Raw genomic sequence first — 23,036 nt, 5'->3', positions numbered from 1 at the left:
GGATTAAATAATTCAAGCATAATCATTTATTCTGCGCCAGTTGAAACCTCATACGTCCGCACCGTAATAATCGGAGCTACTAGGATATTGAATTATTTGAATAGGAAAAAAAACAACAAAAAAGGCTCACCTGGAATAGTGTTGTCCAAAATAAAAGCAACCGAGCCTCCCACAAACATGGCAGTGGTGAGCAGTACATTTAATACTTGGTCAATCTCAACAATGCCTGTGGGGGGGGAGACAAAAAAAAAAAAAAAAACACAAGGAGGAAAACTTTTAATTGTCAGACTGACTTACAAGAACATTTTATGCCAAACCTGCACCAAAAAAGAAAAAAAAAATTGAACATTAAAATACTGTATATAGCTGCATTTTTGGAGTTCAGTTGAAAAAAAAAAATGAAATTTTTCTGAACCATTTATTTTGAAACCATTTTGATCATTACGGCTTGGAGCTAACAAAAGCCCCAAATTACAATAAGAAACAATCAAAATGACTTCATATAAAATCGGAATTGGCCTCCTCAAAAGCTTGACTTTTTCAATTTAAGTACTGAAATAAATTAGCTTTCAAACAATATTTAGGTTTTTTTGTTTTTATACATCCATTGACACGTTATTATTGAAATTGTATCTTTCCCATGGTATACATTACTATATAGCAGTAATTCGAGTTCCATGAGACTTGTTAGTTCATAACGGAAAAACTGCACGTTGTTCTCCCCATCAAACTAAAACAAAATTGACCTTCTTACTCATCAGCAGCACATTAAAGAAATAAAACGAAAATGAAAAAAATAAACCACGGTATGTAATTTTGATTTTAACTAACGGCGCCCTCTGCTGGTTACTCCCGTGTAGTGCTCTCCATACCTCTTGACAGAGACAATGACCCCCCCCCCACGCCCCGCAAACAATGAGCAGCATTTCCACGAACGCAATCTCACGTGTCACCGCACGCACCTGTAACAAGCGGGTTCTGTTTGAGGTAGCTGGGCAACATCAGGCCAAAGAAGATGGAGAAGCCCAAGACGAAAAGGTTGCGCGAAGAGTTGAGGTCGACGAACTGCAGGTTGGACAGCCCCACCGCCGTGATCATGCCGAACAAGGTGCAGAACAGAGCCCCCAGCACCGGGTCCGGCAGGGATGCGAACAGGGCGCTGAATTTACCCACAAGGCCCAGCAACAGCATCATGGCGGCACCGTACTGGATCACGCGCCTGCTGCCCACCTGGGAAACGACACGACATCAGCGCCAGTGACCTCACGCGTTCACCTGACTGATTATTCAGGTCAGAGGTCAGAGGTCAGAGGGCCCCCGGGCCCCCCCCCCCCCCCCATCCTCTAGGAAATACCTTTGTTATACCCAGGACGCCAATGTTTGGACTGGAGGAGGTGGAACCATTTCCGGTCCCGAAAAGACCGTCCAGAACGCAAGAGATGCCCTCCACAAATATCCCCCTACGGAGGCGAAGGAACCATTTTATCGGAGTCACACAAATTCCCCGGAAGAGGAAGGCGGAGGCCTGCCAAAGGTCGGGTTACCTATTGATGGCGTGGATCGGAGGGGGCGGGGCACACGACAGACGGGCGCAGGCGTAATAGTCGCCGATGGACTCGATGATGCTGGCGACGACGGCGCTCATCATCCCGATCACGCCGGCGGCCGTCACGCTAGGGAGACCCCACTGGACTGAAACAAAACATTGGACATGAGGAGTTTGTCACATGACCTCGAGCTTCCTTACTGGTTCTGTATTGGGGGGGGGGGGGGGGGGTATTAATCCAAGAATGTCCGAGGTCTTCCGTTAGGCCCGGGCGACAGTTTCTTGAAATAGAAACAAGCCAAAACAAAACAACAAATAAATAACGTCTTAGTCAGAGCAACCCCAAATGCAAAAAGTGGTAACTCAGCTCATGAGTTCATTCAATCGTTGACAAAAAAAAAAAAAAAAAAGTTGGAACTCATTCCGGGAGAGACGGAACGTGAAACTCGGCAACAATAAAAACGGGATGAGTTCAGGCATGGACGGACGGCGGCTGATATTTGGGCGAGGAATTTTGTCTCGAAAGACAAACGAGTGTGGCATTCAAAACACGCAAGGTTCCGTTCATGTTTTTAACCCGAGGAAAAACGGGACAAATTGAAGCGCCCAAACGCACCACATCTCGCTCAATGATTAGCGAGATGCGTGGAAAACAAGGTGAAAGATTTTTCTTCTTCTCTCTTTCCTGCGCACATGGCGTGAAAGCGGGCCAGGACGTCCGTCGGTGGAACCGCCCTGCTTCTGAGGCTGACTCCAGTGTTGAGCCCACAAAGAGACACTCACAGGGATACGGGATCTTGAACCAGGGTGCAACCGACAGGATCCCTTGCCGTGCGTCCGTGCGGGCGTAGTAGCCGTACTTGTCCTTTTCGGGCGGGAAGACGTCGGTCACCGTGAAGATGAAGCACAGCAGCCATGACACCAGGATGGCCATGATGATCTGGATCAACGACAAGCCACAAAGGCGATCGCATCACAATCCAGTGTGCAAAAACACACGAGGAATTCGCGCCGGCCGCCCTGCTACGTACGTGAGCGAGCGTCCCAACAACGGCACAAGGCGGAAATTTGGAGGGCCGCTGAATGGCTGCTAGCTTGGACTTGCATTGATTTTTATCCAAGATATTCTTTGATTTTATTGCACCTTGCGGAGAAGCGCTCATCATTTTGTTGGATGCATAGAATGACACGAAAGGAATTTGATTTGATTTGATCGGTACATTGGAACATGAAGTGAAGACTAAAAGTGAATGTTGTGACACGGTCAGCAAGATTCTAACTCAAAACACGAAAAAGCAAAAGGATTTACGTTCCGTAGGTAACCACCGCACTGTACTTTTCTGAGATTGAACATAAGAGTCGAACATTCTGCCCGTAATCACAACAACACCTGCAAAAAAAAAAAAAAAAAAAGTATTTGTAGTCTACGTAAAACAATATTTCATCTCTCTTATTAAAGAAAGCGCACAAAAAATGAAGATACTGTTGGTAAAATACTCCAGTGAGGATGCAAAGAGTTGAAAATGGATTGTCAAACTACATCACGGTACATCCTCCCCTATCATATACAATCATAAATAAGTGACAATAATGAGATGAGGCTCAATATAACAGCCAAATTTTCATCAGCGGCCCATTTCGGCACCAAACGACGTCGTTGGCCCAGGACCAACGAATGAATGGATCATGCATTCCGTCAATCAAAACCCAATTTGAATGTACTTGTAGTGCCACTTTATTTACGCTTTTGAATGTATTTCTTTTGTTATTGTTGACCTTTTTTTGTCACTCCACCACCAGCAGATGGCAGCAAAATCACTTTACGGTGGCGCGCTTGGATAACAAGTTTGCAACGCAACGATGTGAAAAAACATTTGGCTGGTAACAAAACAGTACTTGTGCAAAGAGATCTGCTGTTACGCAGCAAGGGAACCGAGCGGAGGATCCACTTACTGGGAACATTTTGAAGACCTGCAGCCTGTAGGAAGTCCAGCCTTTCTTTGCTTTGTAGACGGGCAACGGGAAGTGGACGTTTCGCGCGTATTGCGAGAAGAGGAGCACCAGGAAAATAGTCCTGCAAACAGGAACAAGATGAAGGAGAAGGAGCGATTTGAGCCTCTACACTTTTGGATTTGTAACTACAGATCTGGAATTGTTCCATTCAGCACACCAAGACGAACGTTCCGCTGCGCAGCATCTTCAATAAGTACAAACAAAGACTCGTCTGGTATTTTCACAAGCTCACAATCCGTTCAAGTGTCCAATTTGGATTTAATGCCTGTATCATTGTTGCACTCTTTATTTTTCCACTACATTTTATATGATACAAATCTGATAAAGGTGAATTTACACTGATGGAACGTGAAAAAAAAAATAAATAAATAATCCCAATAAATAAATATTGCATATTGTTGTTCAATGCTGAACGCAGTCAATGATGCTGCTGCTGTGGGATCAGTAAAGCCTTCTTCTGATTTCACAAGTCTATTATTGGTCAGTTGGGTTTGGTTATTTTCCAAATTATCGGCCAAAGTCTTGAAAATAGCTTCGGAAAACGATTCAACAAATATGGCGTTCGTCCGTTTGGCCGACGCCAGCAATATCGTACGGAGTGCGCCGTCCTTTGCATCTCCAAGCGCGTTTCCAATCTCTCCATTTTTCCCCTTCTGACATGCGGCATGAGCAATTGTGCCAAGTGAGAACAACAAATCAGGATTGCTTTAACTGGACCGATTGCAGTGATTTGTTTAACTAGAACGAATTTTCCAATTTGCAGAAGCGAAGCGTCCATTCACTCGGATTACGTGTAAGCGGGCAGACAAACGAATTTCTTCGGCCTCTTCATTTGGCTGCGATTGATGGCGATGTACAAATGATTGCATTTCAACAACGCCTCAGCGAGCGTAGCGACCGTATTGCGTTTGTTAGATCCGGAAAAGGCCGCGCAGAAAAAAAAAAATCAATGACCTCGACCGCCCAAGAGAGAGCAAGACGGAGGCGACCGCAAGACCGTTGGGCCGAAAGAGCCACGACACGCCGCAATCTGAGCGATGGACCTTAGTCCACGGCGGCTCAACATGTCAAAGGTCCGCGCTCATCGAATGCATCATTTTTAGTATGTTATTAATGAAAATAACGGCAGCCGGATGGACCAATCCACCACAAAAACATGATTTGGACATGTATGGCTTTTTGTAACTCCCGCCATGAAAATCCTCTTGAGGGATTTGTTTTGGAGAAGAAGCAGGAAGTGACATGGGGGGCAGTAGCGCACTCAAGCGGTCTCGTCTGTTTCTACTAGTTTGACCTGCCGGAAGGTCGCTCGTTGTTCCTTCGCGTTAGCCAAAATGCCGGCTTGTTGTATGGCCGGATATTGCTCGAACACTCGGGAGGATGAATTTACCCGTCAGAAGTTTGCAAGAGACCTGGTTCGCCGTGAAAAATGTCGTGCACGGGTGCAGAGGACGACGCAGGTGTGTCTATACAGCTAAAAATCCAGAATCCGTAAGTTAGGGGGGCTAAATGTGTCGACGTGCGTCATCGTCGCTCGCGGATGGGCGGCGTTGTTTTTAATCACCGCCGCGCGGAGGTGGATCGGGCGGGGAGGTGGTTTTGCCGTAATCCGCATATCATCTAAATATGGCTCGAAACGAATATTGCCCCAGTCACTTCACTCGGTTGTGAGATGTTCTCTTCTTTGAAAAGAGCTTCCGTGTCAGAAGAGGCGCGGTGGTCTCCCGAAGTCGGGGGTTGCCGCGCGTTTTCAATGGCGGATGTTTGGGGTGAGGTCACGGGCAGGAGACGCAGCCGATATGGCGACTACTCGGACGTCGTCGAATGACACTTCCGCAACTTGGCCCATGGATGGATGGATGGATGTTCAATGGCGGATGTTTGGGGTGAGGTCACGGGCAGGAGACGCAGCCGATATGGCGACTACTCGGACGTCGTCGAATGACACTTCCGCAACTTGGCCCATGGATGGATGGATGGATGTTCAATGGCGGATGTTTGGGGTGAGGTCACGGGCAGGAGACGCAGCCGATATGGCGACTACTCGGACGTCGTCGAATGACACTTCCGCAACTTGGCCCATGGATGGATGGATGGATGTTCAATGGCGGATGTTTGGGGTGAGGTCACGGGCAGGAGACGCAGCCGATATGGCGACTACTCGGACGTCGTCGAATGACACTTCCGCAACTTGGCCCATGGACGGATGGATCTCCGCTCATATTTATTTTTTCGTTTTTCGTTTTTTGTATTTTTCATTTCAACCCTTTACAGATGAACAGAATTTGACCTTCTGTAAATGTTCCAACGTTGGGGAAGGGCAGAATGACATCAACTTACAGCATAGCGATGCCCCAGTGCTTTCCCGCCCTCTCCCCCGCAGCCTGGAACCCGGAGAGGCCGATGAGGGCGACAGTCGGGGTGATGGTCAGCGGTCCGATATACTTGAGGAGGAGCCCGGGTAGGCCCAGCGCCCCAATGCACACCTCCACCAGGGACGACACGATGATGGCCCCCTGGATCTGAACACAACAAACTTTTCATACACGCAATTCACTCGTCAACTCCAGCAACTACAAATACAGATTTTTATTTGATTTTTTTTTTTTTTTTTTTTTTTTGCATCACTGGTTCCCGTTTACTTAATCGTTCCTCAACTGGGATTGTGCAAGCAGAATGAATATTCATCGGAAATCAAGCCCCGGAGTCACAGTCACATGCTCTTGTTGATATGTTGGCAGCTTTCGACGACTGTTTGGTAAGAAGTTACTCAACTCATTTAATAACAGGTTACGGTAACGCTTACGCTGGAGTCACATAATGTGAATTTCAGTTCCCAATTTGCTTTCAACCGCTTCCCTATAAAACCTTTTGAGTGTGAACACTTTTTGTTTTGTTCCGATTCTCACTTCTCGTATCCTGGGATGCCAGATGTGGTCTGTGTGGAGAATTTCTGTGCTGTTCGTCTCGAGGATCGCTAAGGAGAGTCAAACCGGGAGATTATGACAAAAACGTTCCATAATCACTGACGCCATCTTCACCGTAACTCACCCGTGTTGTTGCACTTCCATTTGTCGAGCGATAGGATGGCCCTGGCCGGGGCGAGGAAGGCGAAAGCGCTGGCCTGGAACAAGGGCAACCTACACACCACCAAACACTTGTCAGGAATTGAACCACAAGACTTCCTGCGACAATCCATGCAGCATTGTGGAACAAACTTCAACGAAATGTGGAACTCGGCTACGGCAACAAGAAAAAAAAAAAAAAATTGCTGCCTCGAGGCAATGAAAATAATCGTTCGTAAGAGCTCATTCGTCCCGCCATTTTGGCCGCTGTCCACGTTTACCTGACCAACATTTGTTGGCTGTGATAAACATTTCCAAAACCGGTAGATCAGCACCTGTGATCATGTACGTGACTGACGAGTGAGCTGAATGGTAGTTAGCATTTTTTTCAAAGATATTATTGTAATTTATGGTGCTAATCGTCAGTGCAAATCTGATTTTCTGGTCTCAAACTTTATGGCTGACTCGGTACCAACATGTACAGTTAAAAGATAGAAGAAGTCCAGTCCTCACGTAGGAGGATGAAATGCATTTTTGTCGTACTAAATACATAAAGAAGAGAATTTTGATATCGCCAAAATATCTAGAACGGTGGGAAACCCTAAACCCACGCAACTAATTCTCGTTGTAATCCCAAAGAGCTGAAGCGTATCCCAGCAGACTTTGGGTGAGCTAAACATTCCCGCAAACTTAATGGACCCAGTGAAAAAACCCAAACAAGCGCAGCCAAATTCAGACCCCAGACCTCCGCGCTGCGAGGCCGACATCCATCCTGAGTCGCTTATCCTCACAAAGGTCGCGGCAGCGCCGGAGCCTATCCCGACTGTCAGCGGGGTACACCGCGAAACGGTCGCCAGCCAATCACAGGGCACACGGAGACAGACAACAGTCGCAGTCACAATTTAGGGTCTTCAATCAATGCGTGTTTTTCGGGATGTGGGAGGAAAGTGGAGAGCCCACCCGGAAAACACCCACGCAGGCACGGGGGGAGGGACCGGGATCGGAACCCCGGTCACTCAGAACCGTGAGGCCGACGCTCTACGTCTGCGCCGCTGCGAACCGATGCAGTCCTCGCGGCCCACGAGAGTGCGTCAAGGTTGCAGTGGGCCATTTTTCCAATTTCACTTCTCAGAAAACTTTTTTTTTTAACATTACAATTTTATCGAAGCCAGTGACAGGCAGAACGATACGTGCACGTTCAATTGATGGAAGAAGTTGCAATAAATCTCAAGAGTAAAAAACAGTTCAACTTTGTTGAAATCTGGGTTGCTGGCGCCAGTCAGTCCACAAACGGGCAAGACAAAAAGCTCCCTTCACAGTTAATTACACAGGAAGTACAACAATAACAACTTTGGCTTTCGGTATCATCCACACTGCGCCACCATCACATCTTTGCATAAGGATTAGAACGGACATGATAGTCCTATCGAGCTCTGGGGACAAGTGTTAGTGTATAGTTGGGCGGAGCCATATTGACAGATACATTCGAACGACACGAACGTGAGCGCACGATGAGCCCGAAATGACGACAGGGGCCATCGATGGCGAGGGCTTCGAAAGTGGAAGAACAAGCTTTGAATAGCGTGTGTCTGTGTGTGTGTGTACCTGCAGCCCAGTGTGGTTTGCAGAAGGGTTGTAATCCCCACACAAAAGAAGATGGTCCCGATGAGCTGGCTCGTGGCCCATTGGTCGAAGCCCACACACATGGCTTCGGCCAGGAGGAACGGCACCGCGATGGTTCCGCTGAAACACGTCAAATAATGCTGCAAACACCACACCGGCGGGCTGGTTAGACACAGCGCAAAATCTCCCCCCCCCCCCCCCCCCCGAATTTGGAAAATAAATCACTTTACAGGTTGATCCGCCCCCCCCCCTCGCTCCGAAGAAAATCTCGGAATCTCGTCAAACTGAGATCATGATCACATTTCTGAATTGATGTTTTAGCAAACGATTCTGTATGACTGGCAAGAGGTGTGCACCCCTTTCTTGGAATTTCCGGCTATCTCGCAGAGTTGTGTCGTGCCTCACAATTTGCCATTGCTGGAGATACATCGACAAAGTTATTTTATTTGTAATCGTTGGCTTTCAGACCAATAAGGTAGAGGAGAGAACATTTCCCACAGCGTAGCTGACGGATCTCTCCAAGTACACTAAAGTGCCACACAGTACAGTGGTTGGGAATCCCCGACTTATCAGATGTGTGTCAAAAATCCTGCCTTAACCAATAAGAAAGGCCTCTTTATACTCCTCCTGCGCCCGGCCGGATTGCATCACGCGACGGCCCGATCGGGCCGTGCCGCAAAAATTGTTGCTACGCGCGGAACGCTGGCGGGGATCGTCGCTGGTCATTGGTCCGTCTTAGTCAGATGCGGCGATGACATAAGCAGCGTTCCCCTCGGTTCCACGTACCAACTGTGCCGCCACCGCCATTCTGAAGCATAATTGAACCGATCCCTGGCCATGCTCCGTTCACCATTGTTGCTTTGTTCTAGAAAGGAACGTAAAAAGGGCTTCCGGAAATGACCGTAAAACCCAGAAGCGACTCCACCTTGAATTTAGCGTGTTAAGTACGCAAGACGAGTGTCAAATCAATACTTTTATTCATCGTGGTGCTGACGAGTCACACAAGACGGCTTCGGCGGCTAACTAACCAACTATTCAAAGGGAATGACGCGTTTGCGTTTAATACATGCGATAAATCGGGATGGATGATGGCAACAGTTCAAATTCTGGAAGCCACACGGCTTCACAACATTGCATGTAGAATATAGTCACACTCGAGCAAAATCCCGCGATGCAGTGGAAAGTGCAGTTACTCTCGAACCACTTTGATGTACTTCACTGGATGCGACAACTGTAGAATTCCCAGGAAAGTCTCCCGATCGGGCTTGTCTCCCAAAGTTCACGAGCAGACCTCGTCGACCTACCCTGGATCGATTAAATGTGGCAGATGCGGCGAAGCGACCCCAGAACGTGAAAGAGACTCCTCCAGGTTTCAGACGATCAATCTCTCGGGTATGTTAATCCATTTGCCTCGTGGCCACGGTCCGGTCCGGTCCGGTGTATCTTCAATTTCGAGATAATTTTTGCAGCTCCAGTCACGGGAGCATCAAACTACACGGCCTTGACCTTTCACGTGCTTGTCAAAGAGTTTCTTCCTAATCTCGTGACCAGGCTCCCCACCAAAGGTGCCATCATTTTTGTCCAGCTCTGTTCCGTGAGTTTGTTTTTTTTCAAAAAATGATAATTCCGTTCAACCACAATTGATTTTCATCGGAAAGGAGACGCTGAAAGGGGACAAGCTTACATTTGTGATTGCTTTGGTCTCGGCTTTAAACGATCATGATTTTTGGGGATGAGGTCAGAGGTTCAGACTGCGCATGAGTTTGATCGCCGGAGTTATTTATACATATACGGAAGGAACATTCCAGCGCTCTATGAGCATTACATACGTTGTGTTTTACAAGGAGACTATTTTGAATGTAACTTGAGGGGGTCCGGCGATGGAGAAGAGCGCTCCGCCACGCTCGCGCATCGTGAGAAGCTGCGGGGAGATTCGAGGTGGTGGAGAAATATTATGCCATTGGAATTGTGCCAAAAAAGATTCACACAAAAGCTTCCAAATGGCAAACGTGCTCAATTTCCATTTTTCTATGCGTACGAGAGCGGTGAGAGAGATGTGCTTTGATGGAGTTGCGATGTGGTTCTAGGAGGTACTGTTGAGCTACTTTTTTGGTAAACATGAAATGATCAAAAGTTTCACCAATGTGTGCAATGTTTTGTGAGTGTTCATGGATGCTTAGTGCCTCAAAAATGGATTCATTTGGAACGACTAACATCATAATTTCGACGTCACGGGAATCAGATTTGTGCCAAAAAGATGACGTATTCATTGAAGAATATCTTCAGAAGAAGATGAAAAAATTTGCTCTCTAATAGTAATTTCATATTTGAAATTATTGTCTTGGCCCTTTTCAACCTTGGCGCTGTACCGCAAATGTACAAAGACTGAGTTGAACTCAATTTTACGTTACAGCGATAAGAGAGCCTGCGTGTGGGCGTGTTTGGGGAGGCGGGGGGGGGGGGGGGTCCCCCCCAAATGTTTACCTGTAGGCCTAAAAACACACAAAGGTACCAGGGCGGAGTGTCTTCTATGATATAGATCATGTCCATCCTCCTCGGATCGGTGCTGTCTGAGCTGTCCAAAGTCTCCGACATTGAGCTCTATACACACACACACACACAGCAACGTCATAACATATTAATGAGTTGTGTAATCAACATTCGGGTGTGAAATTATCAGATCAAAAAAAAGGATGACAATGAAGGAAAGTTTCGAATCTGGTGCAATTTCACTTCCTCGGAAACGAAAAGTGCACCGTCACAGTGACTACGTGGAAACGCGTGCGTGAGAATGAAGGGGGGGGGGGGGGGCGAGGGGGGGGGGCTATGGTGGAGGTATGGAGCTGCTACTGTGCATTAAAAGTTTAACAATACTTTCAAATATTGTACAGAGGTTTAATTAAGCCATAGATAAGGCAGAAAACAAAGTAAAGGACCTTTCTTAGGGAAATTTATTTCCTCAAATTCAGATGGGGAGGGAGGGGGTTGTTGTTGTTTTTTTTTTTTTTTTTAAATACAAACTAGGCATCGCCGCACATTTTAGACTCTAGTATAGTAGTCGTGTACCCCCCCAGTAGGTAGGTTTTGCTTGGTACGGAAGCGTATTGCAGCCACACCCAAAAAAAAAAAAAAAGGCCAGTATCACGTTACAATGTGAAAAGTTTCATAACATAATTTATTTCATGTTTTAGTGTGAAACTTTCATGTTTTAACATGATATGCTCTACGTTATAACCTGATTTGTTTCACGTTACAACACAGGAAATAAGAAATAAATAAATTTCACCCCTCTTCACCTCCCCAGCCCCAAAGGGGAATTACTTCCGGTTCAACTACATTACGACATGTTCTTGGTCCACGCGTAAGAGGCAATCGTCGGGTTCACCCCCATTGGGTAAAAAGCTCGCCAAATCCATGTTTTGTGAGTCCACACGGTCGCAGCAACTTGACGCCAACTTTTCGGGTTATAACGTACAACTTATTAGGTTTTACCATGATATGTTTCACGTTATAATGTGATAAATTACATGTTGTAACGTGGTTCATTTCATGTTATAACATGAAACGTTTCACGTTATAATATGAAATGAATTGTTATAACATGAATCGCGTTGAACGTGTAATTAACCACATTATAACGTGAAACATATCACGTTATAACGTGATGACAACTTTCCTTTTTTTTGGGGGTGTGGCAGCAGTACGCTTCCGTAGTCTGGCAAGTGACATGGGAGTCGGCAAATTGACAGTATGCTCGGCTGTCGGGGGGTGCAGGTTAGCAGGCGGTGGCCGTTGGCCGGCTAAGCGTCAGCCAGTCTGTGCGTTCGCACTCTGGCCATCGGTTGAGTTTCCGCAGCTAGAGGATGAATCTGGGTTACCGTTTGTCCCGCGAAAGGATTGAAAGCGCGCCGGTGGCCGGTCGAGGATCGGCTCCTCGACCAGTTGCGGGCCATCACAACACGTTGTAACTGGCGGCGGGTGGTAGAGGCTATAAAAATCAAATGAATTTCTTTAGCGGATGTGAACGCGCTCTTTGCACTCAAGTGTGATCTGAAGCCAAACTTGAGGCCTTCTCTGTCTTTCCATCTGACATCGCAGTACAATTGTATTTGGGTCAACTTGTGTTTCAACTGGGCTGCTGTTGCCTGCGAAAGTTTCGACCCACGAATAGCGTGCAGTACATGCGAGTCTGCGACTGCAACCCGTGACTTGGTCACGAGCTCCGAGCGCCGCTTCACGGTTACCTTTTCCGCTCTTTGAGCGTCTTTTGTGTAGATGGCCATCAGCTCGGTGTTCTCTGTATCCTGGTCGCCATTGGCTCCGCCCACTCCATTTACCACCACCTAACCACAAAGATGGTTTATGTTCAAAAATGGTTCCCCGCTGTATCAATGTACCTTTAGCATAATGCAGAACCATTAAAAGACATTTAAACACGCATCTTTTGAATTGTACGATTTCACGGGTTGGCAAACGTCGTGCTCACGAGGGAAATTTGATTTTTAAAGGGACAGTCGGGCCAAGTCGTTTGTAAGGAATTAGCCGATCATTTAAGGAATGCTTTTTTAGATTGAAGAGTAAAAAAAAAAAACAAAAATAACTATGATATTTATAAAGAAATCAATTAATGAAACATTTTAATAAATGTTTCAATTAACCAATGAGGAAAAAAGAACAATTACGTCTCTTGCTGATGCAAACGAACATATTGTATCTTCTTGTGTGGCTTGTTTTATGCACAATACCATTTTTAACGTTTTAAAATTCACTTCTGTACTTCTTCGTGTACCTCACTTCCCATTCTGATGTAGACGCCGTGCGGCGCACTACAGACAATGAGAAAACGCACACGCGGGCATGAAAGAAGAGAGAAAGATGTGAGCAATGTTGGCTTGTAACGACTCATCGACTCAGTCCACGGAGCGATTTATAGTCCTACAATCCAACGACATCGATATCGGACTCCCAGATGACATTTATCCATCTAAACACGTTTTGAAAGGCAAATGAAATCGATTGTATCGATACGGATAACTAATACAATGGCTTTAAGTACGGCAGATTTGAGATGGACACATAGATGAGCGTGCATTCTTAGGACTTTACGCGAATAAGCTGGTCCGTCTGCGATGTCATCGCTGCTGGCAAGCGACAACGCGGAGCACAGCAGATGGCAGGTGAGAATCTGGCCAGCGGGAAATTATCAAACTTTCGTGTCAGGCAAGCGTGTGGAGGTATGATGACGGAAATGTTCTAAATAAGTCGCTCGCTGTTTCGCCAAGCACCTGCGAAGCCGCCGTGGGATTTTCACATTTCTCATCACACGTTCCAATGCCGACTAGCCAGGCGTAAGGGGGGGGGGGGGGGGGGGGGCGCGCACACACACACACACACACTGTCTGTCTCAATGGCGTGTTTCGGGCTCCAAACAAACACAAAACATTGGTATGATACCCGTTTATCCCCCACACGAGGGCTCTTTTTGTCATTGAAGAATACTCTGCCCCACTTGCTCTCGTGTTAAACATGAGCGCGCTTGTGTTTGAATATTAAAATGAGAGTACAGAGGTACCTCTACTTATGAATGTCCCTGGCAAGTTACGAAACGCCTCCTCAGCAAAATATCGTCTCATGTTAATGAAGGAACTTCAGGATACCAAAGGAAAAAAATAAGCGCTGGATTGGCAGCCCCCAAATCCCACCAGACGTAAACATCCTGTTTCTCGGCTGCTCTCTCGTTGGCCGTCGCCAAAGCATCTTCCTGGCATGCCGTTGGCAAGGAGGGACGTCAATCTTTACCCATGATGCTTTGCGTTTCCCTCGGACACTCGACTCTCGCTAGCGCTGTCACAGGTTAGCACACATTGGAAAAGTACAACTTTTTTGTAAGTTTATCCATCTTTTTTCAGCCGGTTCCCAAGAAACTTCAGTGGAATGAAGTTGTGCGTATGTTCGTACTTCTATTTCCTCTCAGCTGTCAAAGGTTTGCCTCCTCCTCCACCCCCCACGATGACTTTTGCTCCTCTTCACATTGCCGCTCAATGGCAAAGGTGAATGAACGTCATTTTGATTATTCTTTACATGACGTACTTTGAATGCTTATTTTTGGCAGGGAGGTTGGAGCAGATTACGGTATTTACATGTAATACACGCTTCTACTTCCCAAAAAAATTCACATTACAAAAAACGACTTCCAGCACAAATGAATTTCATAAGTAGAGGGACCACTGTCGTCGCAGGTGCAACTGCTGCTCATTTAATCTCAAGAGCTGTTGCTTGGACTTGAATGTTTTTATGTGAATGTTCTAATTGTTGAAACCCAACACAAGTAGCAGGTAAACCTACTGTTAATTCAACATGAGATGTTAGCATTGCATTTGCATTTGCAGTGAATTGTATCTGGAATTACATTTTCCCCGATTCCCTTAAAAAAAAAAAACAAAAAAAAAAAAAACAATTGAAAATTCACTTGGGCTATGCAATATCCAGCTATTTATTTGACAAACACACGGGTTGATTTTTTTCGTGAATGGAATCGCTCACCATGATTCAAATTGGTTGAAAACAAATCATGACACCCCTTCCGCAAAAACAACAAGTTGCCATTTGTTTTTGTCCAAGATGAGACTCGAATTCTTGTCCTCAGACTCCAAAGACCGTGACCCTGACAGACCGCCGCTTCATCATATAAAGTAACACCCAGCAACCGTTTTATCGCATCGCATCGCATCGCCTTTACAGATTAATGGCACTCAAGGAAGTGACGCGTAACGAAACCGATAAGTTATGGAAGCAAATATGTGCCAATGAAGAAGCTCAATGAGGACAGCATGTTGCAGTAGCGAAGGCTTTCTGACAAAGAATTTCCACACGTGCAAGCTGAAGAAGCTCCACTACACCATGTGTCAATGCTGTATGCTTAAAATATTTGGACATTTGGCATGATGGGAGGGAAGAAAAAAAAAAAAAAAAATGTTGCTCACGTGGGTGGAAGGAAATAACACGTGGAAGCTTCTGTGTCACGAGGGGTGGCAAACCACCACGGAGGAAGCTCCAAATCTGAGACATTTCCTTCCCCTTTGCATCTTTTTGTCGTTGCTGTCGGTGTGCACTTTGTTCCCCAGCGGTGAGCCGCCCGTGGGGCGTTTTGGGTCGAAAAAGATCCGCAGAAGTCACGGCCGCTTTTGCGATCGGGAAGCAATCTTGAAACGTCGGCTTGGATTGAAGAGAGAAAGGCGGGCAAATACTTGTTTGGAAGACCACAGATCCAAAGACTCAGATGATAACATTTGGTCATTGAAATGGAGCCGCAAATGTAAACGCCTCACCTCAACAACTCGGGCCGAGAACCACTGCTGATCCGATCCGATCCAATACAACTATGTAGTATTAGTCGTACGGGCCAAAATTCCGATCAAATTTCCTTTGCTTAATTGTAAATAAAGTTTGAAATCTGATTGCTTTTGCCAATTTCAAGGAGGCTTGAATGGAGGATTTGGAAGACTTTTGTCCACTCGTGTGCGTGTAAACTTCAATTTCTCAAGTTCACTTGAAGCTCTTTCAGGAAATTGGACTTACACTACCCTGCGACCTTGGTCTTTGGATGCTGACCACAAGTAGCTTTGCGTTATGCGACCCTTGATCATTTTGCATTCATTTATTTGGAATGGTTAGTTGAGCCGTGTGAACCCCCAAGTGACTCCAGCAGCGCGAATATTTTGATTAACGTTCACGTTTACGCGCAGGCTCGGGTCCGTTACGCTCTCAGCCCGCAGCGCAAGCAAGTACCGGAATGGGGTAGAAGTCCGCGGCGTGTTTGTTCTCCTCTTCATATTTGCCACCCTCGCTGGCGCTGTCCACGGGCCTGGAGGTGGTGTTCTTGCCCACGCCCATGATCGCAGCACCTCTGTCTAGCCACTGGTCCGCCTCGTCGGCTTTGTCTCGCTCCGGTGTCAACGCCGCAGATGAGTCCGCACGTCCGATTACATCATTCACGGATGAATTATCTGAGTGGAAAACACGAGAGAGAGAGAGAGAGAGATAGAAAAGATTCATTTCAGGATTAAATGAGTTCACATCCGATCACCTGAGAAGTTGCCAGGCTACAAGTATCCCAGATATTTTTTTGCTCTTCTTTGTAGCATTACAGCGCACCCAATAAGACTTTTTTTTTTTTTTTTTTTAAACAGATGGACAGAGAATGGCAGCCAATCCAACACATCTGCTCGAATTCCAATAACAAAAATATGGCAGAAAATAAGGGCAGGCGCCAGGAGAGAAGACAGAGGAAGCAGTGTGCAAAAAAAAAAAAAAAGTTTGGGAAGATGGTGAAACACAAGCCGGCACGTTAGTGGGAGAGATGCAAGTAAAAGATAGCAGACCCGCTATTTGGAATGGCTCAGATGTCATGGCAACTTTTGTTTGGGTAAAAGGAGTCCTTCAGCTCGCTTAGTCGGCACAGTGCACGTCCTTTGGCCGACGTCGGCCAAAGCTTCAGCGGATTCGTTGATAACTGCGCTTCATGTGCTCACAAATCCCTCCTGCGTTTTTAACACATTCGTCCAATAAAGCCGATTCTGATCACGACCAAAATGACTCTTTAACCTTGTAGACCAGTAATTTGAAATGGCTTTGAGAGGACCGCGTTCAATTAAGAAAAAGTGAAAAGTCACAGTAATAGGCAATAAGTAACTTCTAACAATGTTACAGGCCTAAACAGAAGGCCATAGAAAGAATAGTTTTTAAAAGGACTTTGTGATGTGTAACACAAAAACAGGACATTATCCCCAGCTAAATAAACTAGAAGAAAACATCTCGGGGTACCTGAAAACTCCCTAAATAAAATCAGATAAGGAGAATTCATATTTTGAGGTGTTACATTGATTACTTTGCTGTGAGAAGGCACAAAGACATTATGTTCATAGTTTCTGACTTTCTGAACGGTTGTTGGGATTTTTTTTTCTTTTTAATTTCTGCAACTGACTGATTGATGAGCGATCAGTTCAGGGGCCACAGGGACAGGCTGTGAAAGCACTTTTCAAATTTGTCATTTTTTAAATGAGAAATTGAAAAAAAAAATAAAAAATACGAGAGTTGTGTGTCATATAGCATTCTAAAGATAATGTTAAATGTACTACCATGGCAGAAAACGTATCACAACAAGATCATTGAACAGGCTCTTATTTATTTTAAATAAACTAGACCAAGCACGAACACCCCCCCCCCCCACCCCCATTCCAACCAATCCCCCTGCTTGCTGTGTAAAAGTATGGGGATAGGTGAAATACCTAGTTGACATATCCCATCACTCCTGTCAATCTGCACGGCTGGGAGCATCTGTGTGTGTGGGGGGGGGGTTGGGGAGAGAGTAGTGGGGGGAGGGGGGGGGGCGAGAGAGAGAGAGAGAGAGAGAGAGGTAAAGAAAGAGTAAGTGAGGAGAGGTAAAGGAAAAGAGGAAAAGTTGGGGTGAGGCACAAGGGATGGGTCAAAGACAGGAAGGAGCAGGGAGGTGAAACACAAGTTAATTGGACACACATGACTGATACAAAACAAAATTAATAAGTGCTTGATTATTAATAGCCACTTGCAGAATGAAAGAAAAATGCGCAGGAGGAGGAGCCAAAACGCTGACGATTGACTGAATAAGCACGCTGGGTGTTTGCGCAACTCCAACAGACCAAAGACGGGGAAAAAAGCTCATGTATGCGATTTGAAATGTCAACATCGAGTCACCTGAGCGCAACTTTCAAATTGAAAAAGGCAACGACGCTCAATTTAAATTATTATTATTATTATTATTAAATTTGCCCCTACTCGTCGAAACGTGGGATTTGGATCAAGATGGAGCTCATGGAGTAAGAATTCCACTGATGAATTCATCCATCTGAGGATGCGCTTGATCACGTTTGGCAATATCGGCCTCTGCTCGTCACCCGAAATCATCATCATCATCGCGACTCTGGTCACGCGGGCGTCGCGGACGTCAGGTGTCCACTCTTGGAAAAGACGCAGTGGACTTCCCGTGAAAGTGCTAACTAGCATAGCGGTGGATTGATGGCATGACGGCTTGCGAGTGTTCTCAATTTGTTGTCCATTTGCGCATGGCCGGCCGACTGTGGCCGTCTTTCCCTACTTTTGAGGGAATTACAGTAACTTACATACTGCAAAGCCTCCCCCCCGCCCCCGCTTGACTCAAGAAGTGACGTACTCGCACGCTCCCTCATAACTAAAATTTCAGCGAGCGACACAAAGTAAAAGCGATGTGCCGTAACTGTTGGTGTAGTCATAAGTCAAGTTACCACAGTATTATTATTCATTTTTCAATTATATGTAGATTTGAAATCCATCAATCCATCCCTTTTCTCTTCCGCTTATCTTCATTGAACGGTGAAATTGAGTTACTCCAATGCTACAACTAAAAACTCGACCTATTCAGTGCGTTTTTGGTGAGAGCAGCAGAACAGGACATATTCCTCAAGCAATCATTTTTCATTGGGGGGGGGGGGGGGTTATGAATATATTTGTTAAAGTGGATTTTTTTCAACGAATAAAATTCCACAAAGATAGCGGCCACTTACCACGTTGCTAATCATCCCATTAAGGTCGGTAACAAAGTCGGATTTTAGGCCCGACGAGGACGGCGCACGTGGCCCGAGAGCACACGGCACGGTCGAATTGTTTGACAGAGTATCCCAGCAGCCCGCGGGTGCGTGATGGTCTGGCGAGGCATGTGCAAACACCACAAATCCTTTTCCGCCAGATAGACAGAATCACTTTCATGCTTTCGCGTGTGATGGGATGGCGGTTGACAGGAAATGCATCCATGCAAGAGACACGTAGCAGAAAAACAGACAACTTGTGGCCAGCACAAGACAGAACTGAAACGCAGCGAACTGCGTTGTCGTGTAACGGGTCGGGCCCGCTGACGGCACTCCAAACGGTCATTTGTATTAACGGGTTGCCACACGTCGTCTCTACCTGGGTTCGTCACCGTGGGAACCCGAAGATGACGCACGAGTGAGGGCTTCAGGCCAGAAATTTGTCTGTCTTGCCGTCTACACTTCTTCTTGTACGTTACGGTATCTCTAACGCGCATCGAAGTACCGCCCTTCAAAGTTGAAAATTCCACTCGAGTATGAAGTAAAATTGAACATTGGAAGTTTGGAGTTTAGGAATTTGCAGACGGTACGGTACACCCGATGAAGGCGAACCTTTGTCGTAGAATTCCCCAAGGTTGGACAAATGACCCGAGGCCCGAGGTTTCATAATCCTGGAATGCACACTTATAGTATGCAGCACTTTTCTTGACACTCAAAGAGGCTTGACAATTGCACAGTATTTATTCATTCCGCGGTCACACCCTGGTGGAGCTAAGCTACTTATGTCGCCGTGGCTGCCATTCTGCGCCCGCGGCCCCTCCGACAGTCACCAAACGTCCCAGCGCATTCATTCATTTCTTATCTGTGGACACCATGACGACGTGCCCCCTGCGCCGCGCTGCGCCGCACAAAAGATAGAACTAACTTTGTCCCGAAGATAGCGACCAGAGCCAAATTTTTCATGTTGTGTAAGTTAGAAAATGGCATATACCATGAACTTATGCCAAGGCAGTAGTAAAATATAAATGACAGTAAATGTTTGATGTGAATGGCAATAAATAAAGAATCAAAGGAACAAAAAAAAAAAAAAAAAGTACAATAACGTCTTGTATCCCGTAAACTTCTAAAAAAAAAAAAAAAAAAAAACAGAAAAACAAAACAAGAAAAAACAAAATCTGGTTCCCTGGTAATAGCCTCTAATTATATGAAACTGCCGTTATGAGTCATAGTTGACGAATAAAAGATGAGAGCTTTGACAGCCTCCTTACAGAAGCGCAAAACATTCTAAAACTTTCACTCATGACGTGCTGCAGGTATGGCTTCTGTTTTTATTACATTTGGGAGTGGCTCGAGGGATTTTCATTCAACCAAATGAAAATTTCCAAAGCGCAAACACATTCATGTAATAGCAGCAGATTCATTTGAGACGTTTATGGCAAAATAGACCATAATAGTAGTGTTGCTCATTTCCATCTGGGGCATAATATTACGCTAGGGATGGGGGGGGGGGGGGTTATGATGATGATGATGGCAGTGACGCTCTGTTGAAAGTACTTTGAATATGACATTTATTACAAATGTATTAAAAAGCGTTAAACCCACAGAGAGGACTTTGCCTCTTTTTCGTGGCGGGCCACCACCATTCAATTTTGGCCACCCCAAATTGATTTCGCTGCGCAGCAATTGTGCGTAATGTGCTCCTTTTGTGTGCCTGCTAATGGACCCTACTGAAAACAGAATCACTCAAACAATTGAAGCATCAAAAATATGATCATTTAATAATGAGAATAGATCTTCCGCTATCGGCAACACGCACATTTCAGACAGCACCGATGCTTTCGCACGCCAGTGGCCCCTCGTCACACCAGACTCGATGTTTTCTCTTGTATTTTTTTGCTCGGAAACGCCATTCCATGTTGGGCAAAGCCTACATGCAGTCTTGAGGAACTTTTGCGTTGAGCAAAAAGACCAGAACAAAAAGGAGAACCAAAGCTACACCACCACCGAGCGCAGCGAGCCCCGCCACGCGCAACTCAAGTTCATTGACTCCTTTGTCCACAAATAGAGAGTTATGGAAATAATCTTCTTTTTTTGGGGGGGAAGAAATAAACGGTCTTTGTGAGGGTTGAGATTAACGGTGTGACCTTGCCCATTTGTGGTTCACCGTTCGCAGCCCGGTGTGACGGTCTGAGCGCTCCCGGTGCTGAAAATGAATGCGCGTATATTTTGTAAACTTCTGGCCGGTCTGAAACATCCCCATCCGTGCTTCAACATGTGCCATTCGACGTTGGCTATGGACGTCTCAGAAAGACGAACACAGCAAATGTACATATACGTGGATATCTTTTCATCAACTTTTGTTTTAAGGTTTGGTGAAAACCTATGTTCGCTCCCTTTACGTCGAAAAAGGGGAAGTATGAGACCGGGGGATTTCCCAGTCAGCGTCTGCTACGTAGCCAGAGTTCCCCCTCTTAGCAGCGCACGTGCATCAAGCACAAGGAGACTTTTCAGCACGGGGGAGCCCTCAGACCAACACTTGTCCGACAAAGTACGCACACTTAAACCCATTGGTTACGCTGTTAGCATGCATGCCAGCAAGTGTTTTAGCGTGTATGTATGTATGTATGTAAGCTACCATATGAAGGCGCTCATCAGGCGGTGAAGGACGATCACATTTCACACCACAGCAAATAGACTAGCATGACTAGCAAAGAATAAAACAAAGAAAAAGATGACTCGCAAAATAATTGACACAAAACATGCCCTTTAAACGCTATTTACATGCCCCCAGCATGCCTGGCGGCGCTCAGGACCTCAATAGTGCAGCAAGGCTTCGAGCGGCCCAAAGGATGTAAATAGCGTTTCAGTGCATGTTTGGGGTCAATTATTTCACGAGTTATTCTTTTATCATTTACGCTATTCTGTTTGTGATCATTTCACTTTCGATGGGACGCCGCGAGCGTGTACGACATCGTCCGTGTGGCCTGCCGGGGGCAACGTGAGCTTCACAGATGTGAAATGCAACTGTTCTTCGCCGCCCTGTGAGCGCCACCATGAGGTAAGCCTGCATGAACGCCAAAACACGGGCAGGCGTGCATGCTGACGGGGTAACCAGTGTGCATCCATTGTTTGCGGACTGTAGTCATTCGCGGGGGTGTAAGGAATGTAACTGGGCCAAAAACAGATGCGCAACTACTACGACTTTTGTCCACTAAAAGATCGATACATCTTCACTTCATACACCCCAGGATACATACTGTAAATCCAAAAAAGTTCATTAGAAGCGTTTAAAGAGTTTTATGTACCGTACTGCATGCTTTGAAAACAACTACATCATTACGCAAAGTTCTACTGCTTCTTTAACGAATTAACATTTTTTTATTCAAATCAGTTTTTTGTCCCTTAATCCAAACACCCCACATATAAATGCTATTAAGGTCAATTATGCTGCTGTTACTTGGGGAGGAGAAAAAAAAAAAAAAAAAAATGTATGTACACGTAAACACATGGCTTTTGTCATTGGTTTGCTTTTATGTGAACACGCACGTTTCCATTGTCTATCAAATAGATGGCCAGAAAACCGTTGAATGAACTCAATGTCGACAAACTGCGTTGCAAGGGCCCTTTTTAGACACCAAAAAGTTTTCGGGAGAAAGTCGCAGCTTCTCTCAAGCCAAGTGGAGAAGAACTTTTCTTTTCTCCCGCCCACTTGCCAACAGTCAAGGAAGCAACAAGATCAGATCATCTGATCACCTCCATGTTAGAAGCACTGCATGGAGAGCTTTCGAGGTGATTTTTCAAAACAGTTGAGGGTCAAATAAATGGTTTCTTCTCCCCTCAACGGCGGTGTGAATAATGCACCAAGTGATGTTCAGACAGGACTCACTTCGGGTCAGTCTCAATGCTGGATTCTTACGATCAACTTACATATGTGAACAGACATTCAGATTTCAGTCATCAATGGTGCGTCCCTCTGACACAATTCTGTTTTGTTTTTTTTTTTCCCCCCCCCCCCAATTCTGGTGGCCCTTTGTCGAAGTTAAGTGGCCAACCCCTAGCCTAAAGTATTCACACTGTTTTTCCAATGATATTTGCCGCGTCTCACAACGATTCAAATGTTGCAGGGAATGACGACACGAGACTATATTGCTCTGGGAGAAACCTTCAACAGCTTCTGACTACTGTGGAAAA

General features: G+C 45.8%; 1 protein-coding gene across 2 annotated transcripts in view; it reads right to left on the bottom strand.

The window, feature by feature from the left end:
* Nucleotides 1-23,036, bottom strand: part of slc23a2 (solute carrier family 23 member 2) — a 36,641-nt gene that overhangs the window by 844 nt on the left and 12,761 nt on the right. Inside the window, exons 2-15 of one of the 2 annotated variants that reach the window (XM_061816848.1) lie at nt 17,535-17,583; nt 16,036-16,253; nt 12,492-12,590; nt 10,732-10,848; nt 8,230-8,387; nt 6,611-6,699; nt 6,469-6,536; nt 5,900-6,081; nt 3,500-3,620; nt 2,330-2,486; nt 1,545-1,692; nt 1,355-1,460; nt 963-1,230; nt 131-226 (exon numbers count right to left, since the gene is read on the bottom strand). In XM_061816848.1, the coding sequence (XP_061672832.1) occupies nt 131-226; nt 963-1,230; nt 1,355-1,460; nt 1,545-1,692; nt 2,330-2,486; nt 3,500-3,620; nt 5,900-6,081; nt 6,469-6,536; nt 6,611-6,699; nt 8,230-8,387; nt 10,732-10,848; nt 12,492-12,590; nt 16,036-16,253; nt 17,535-17,583 (1,876 nt within the window). The remainder of the gene's footprint in view (nt 1-130; nt 227-962; nt 1,231-1,354; nt 1,461-1,544; nt 1,693-2,329; nt 2,487-3,499; nt 3,621-5,899; nt 6,082-6,468; nt 6,537-6,610; nt 6,700-8,229; nt 8,388-10,731; nt 10,849-12,491; nt 12,591-16,035; nt 16,254-17,534; nt 17,584-23,036) is intronic. The other variant, XM_061816850.1, reaches the window with a different exon arrangement.

This window comes from Syngnathoides biaculeatus, chromosome 4 (assembly GCF_019802595.1).
Source record: "Syngnathoides biaculeatus isolate LvHL_M chromosome 4, ASM1980259v1, whole genome shotgun sequence".
NCBI lineage: Eukaryota > Metazoa > Chordata > Actinopteri > Syngnathiformes > Syngnathidae > Syngnathoides > Syngnathoides biaculeatus.
The sequence above is the reverse complement of the archived record's forward strand: the minus strand, read 5'-3'. Positions and strand labels throughout refer to the sequence as shown.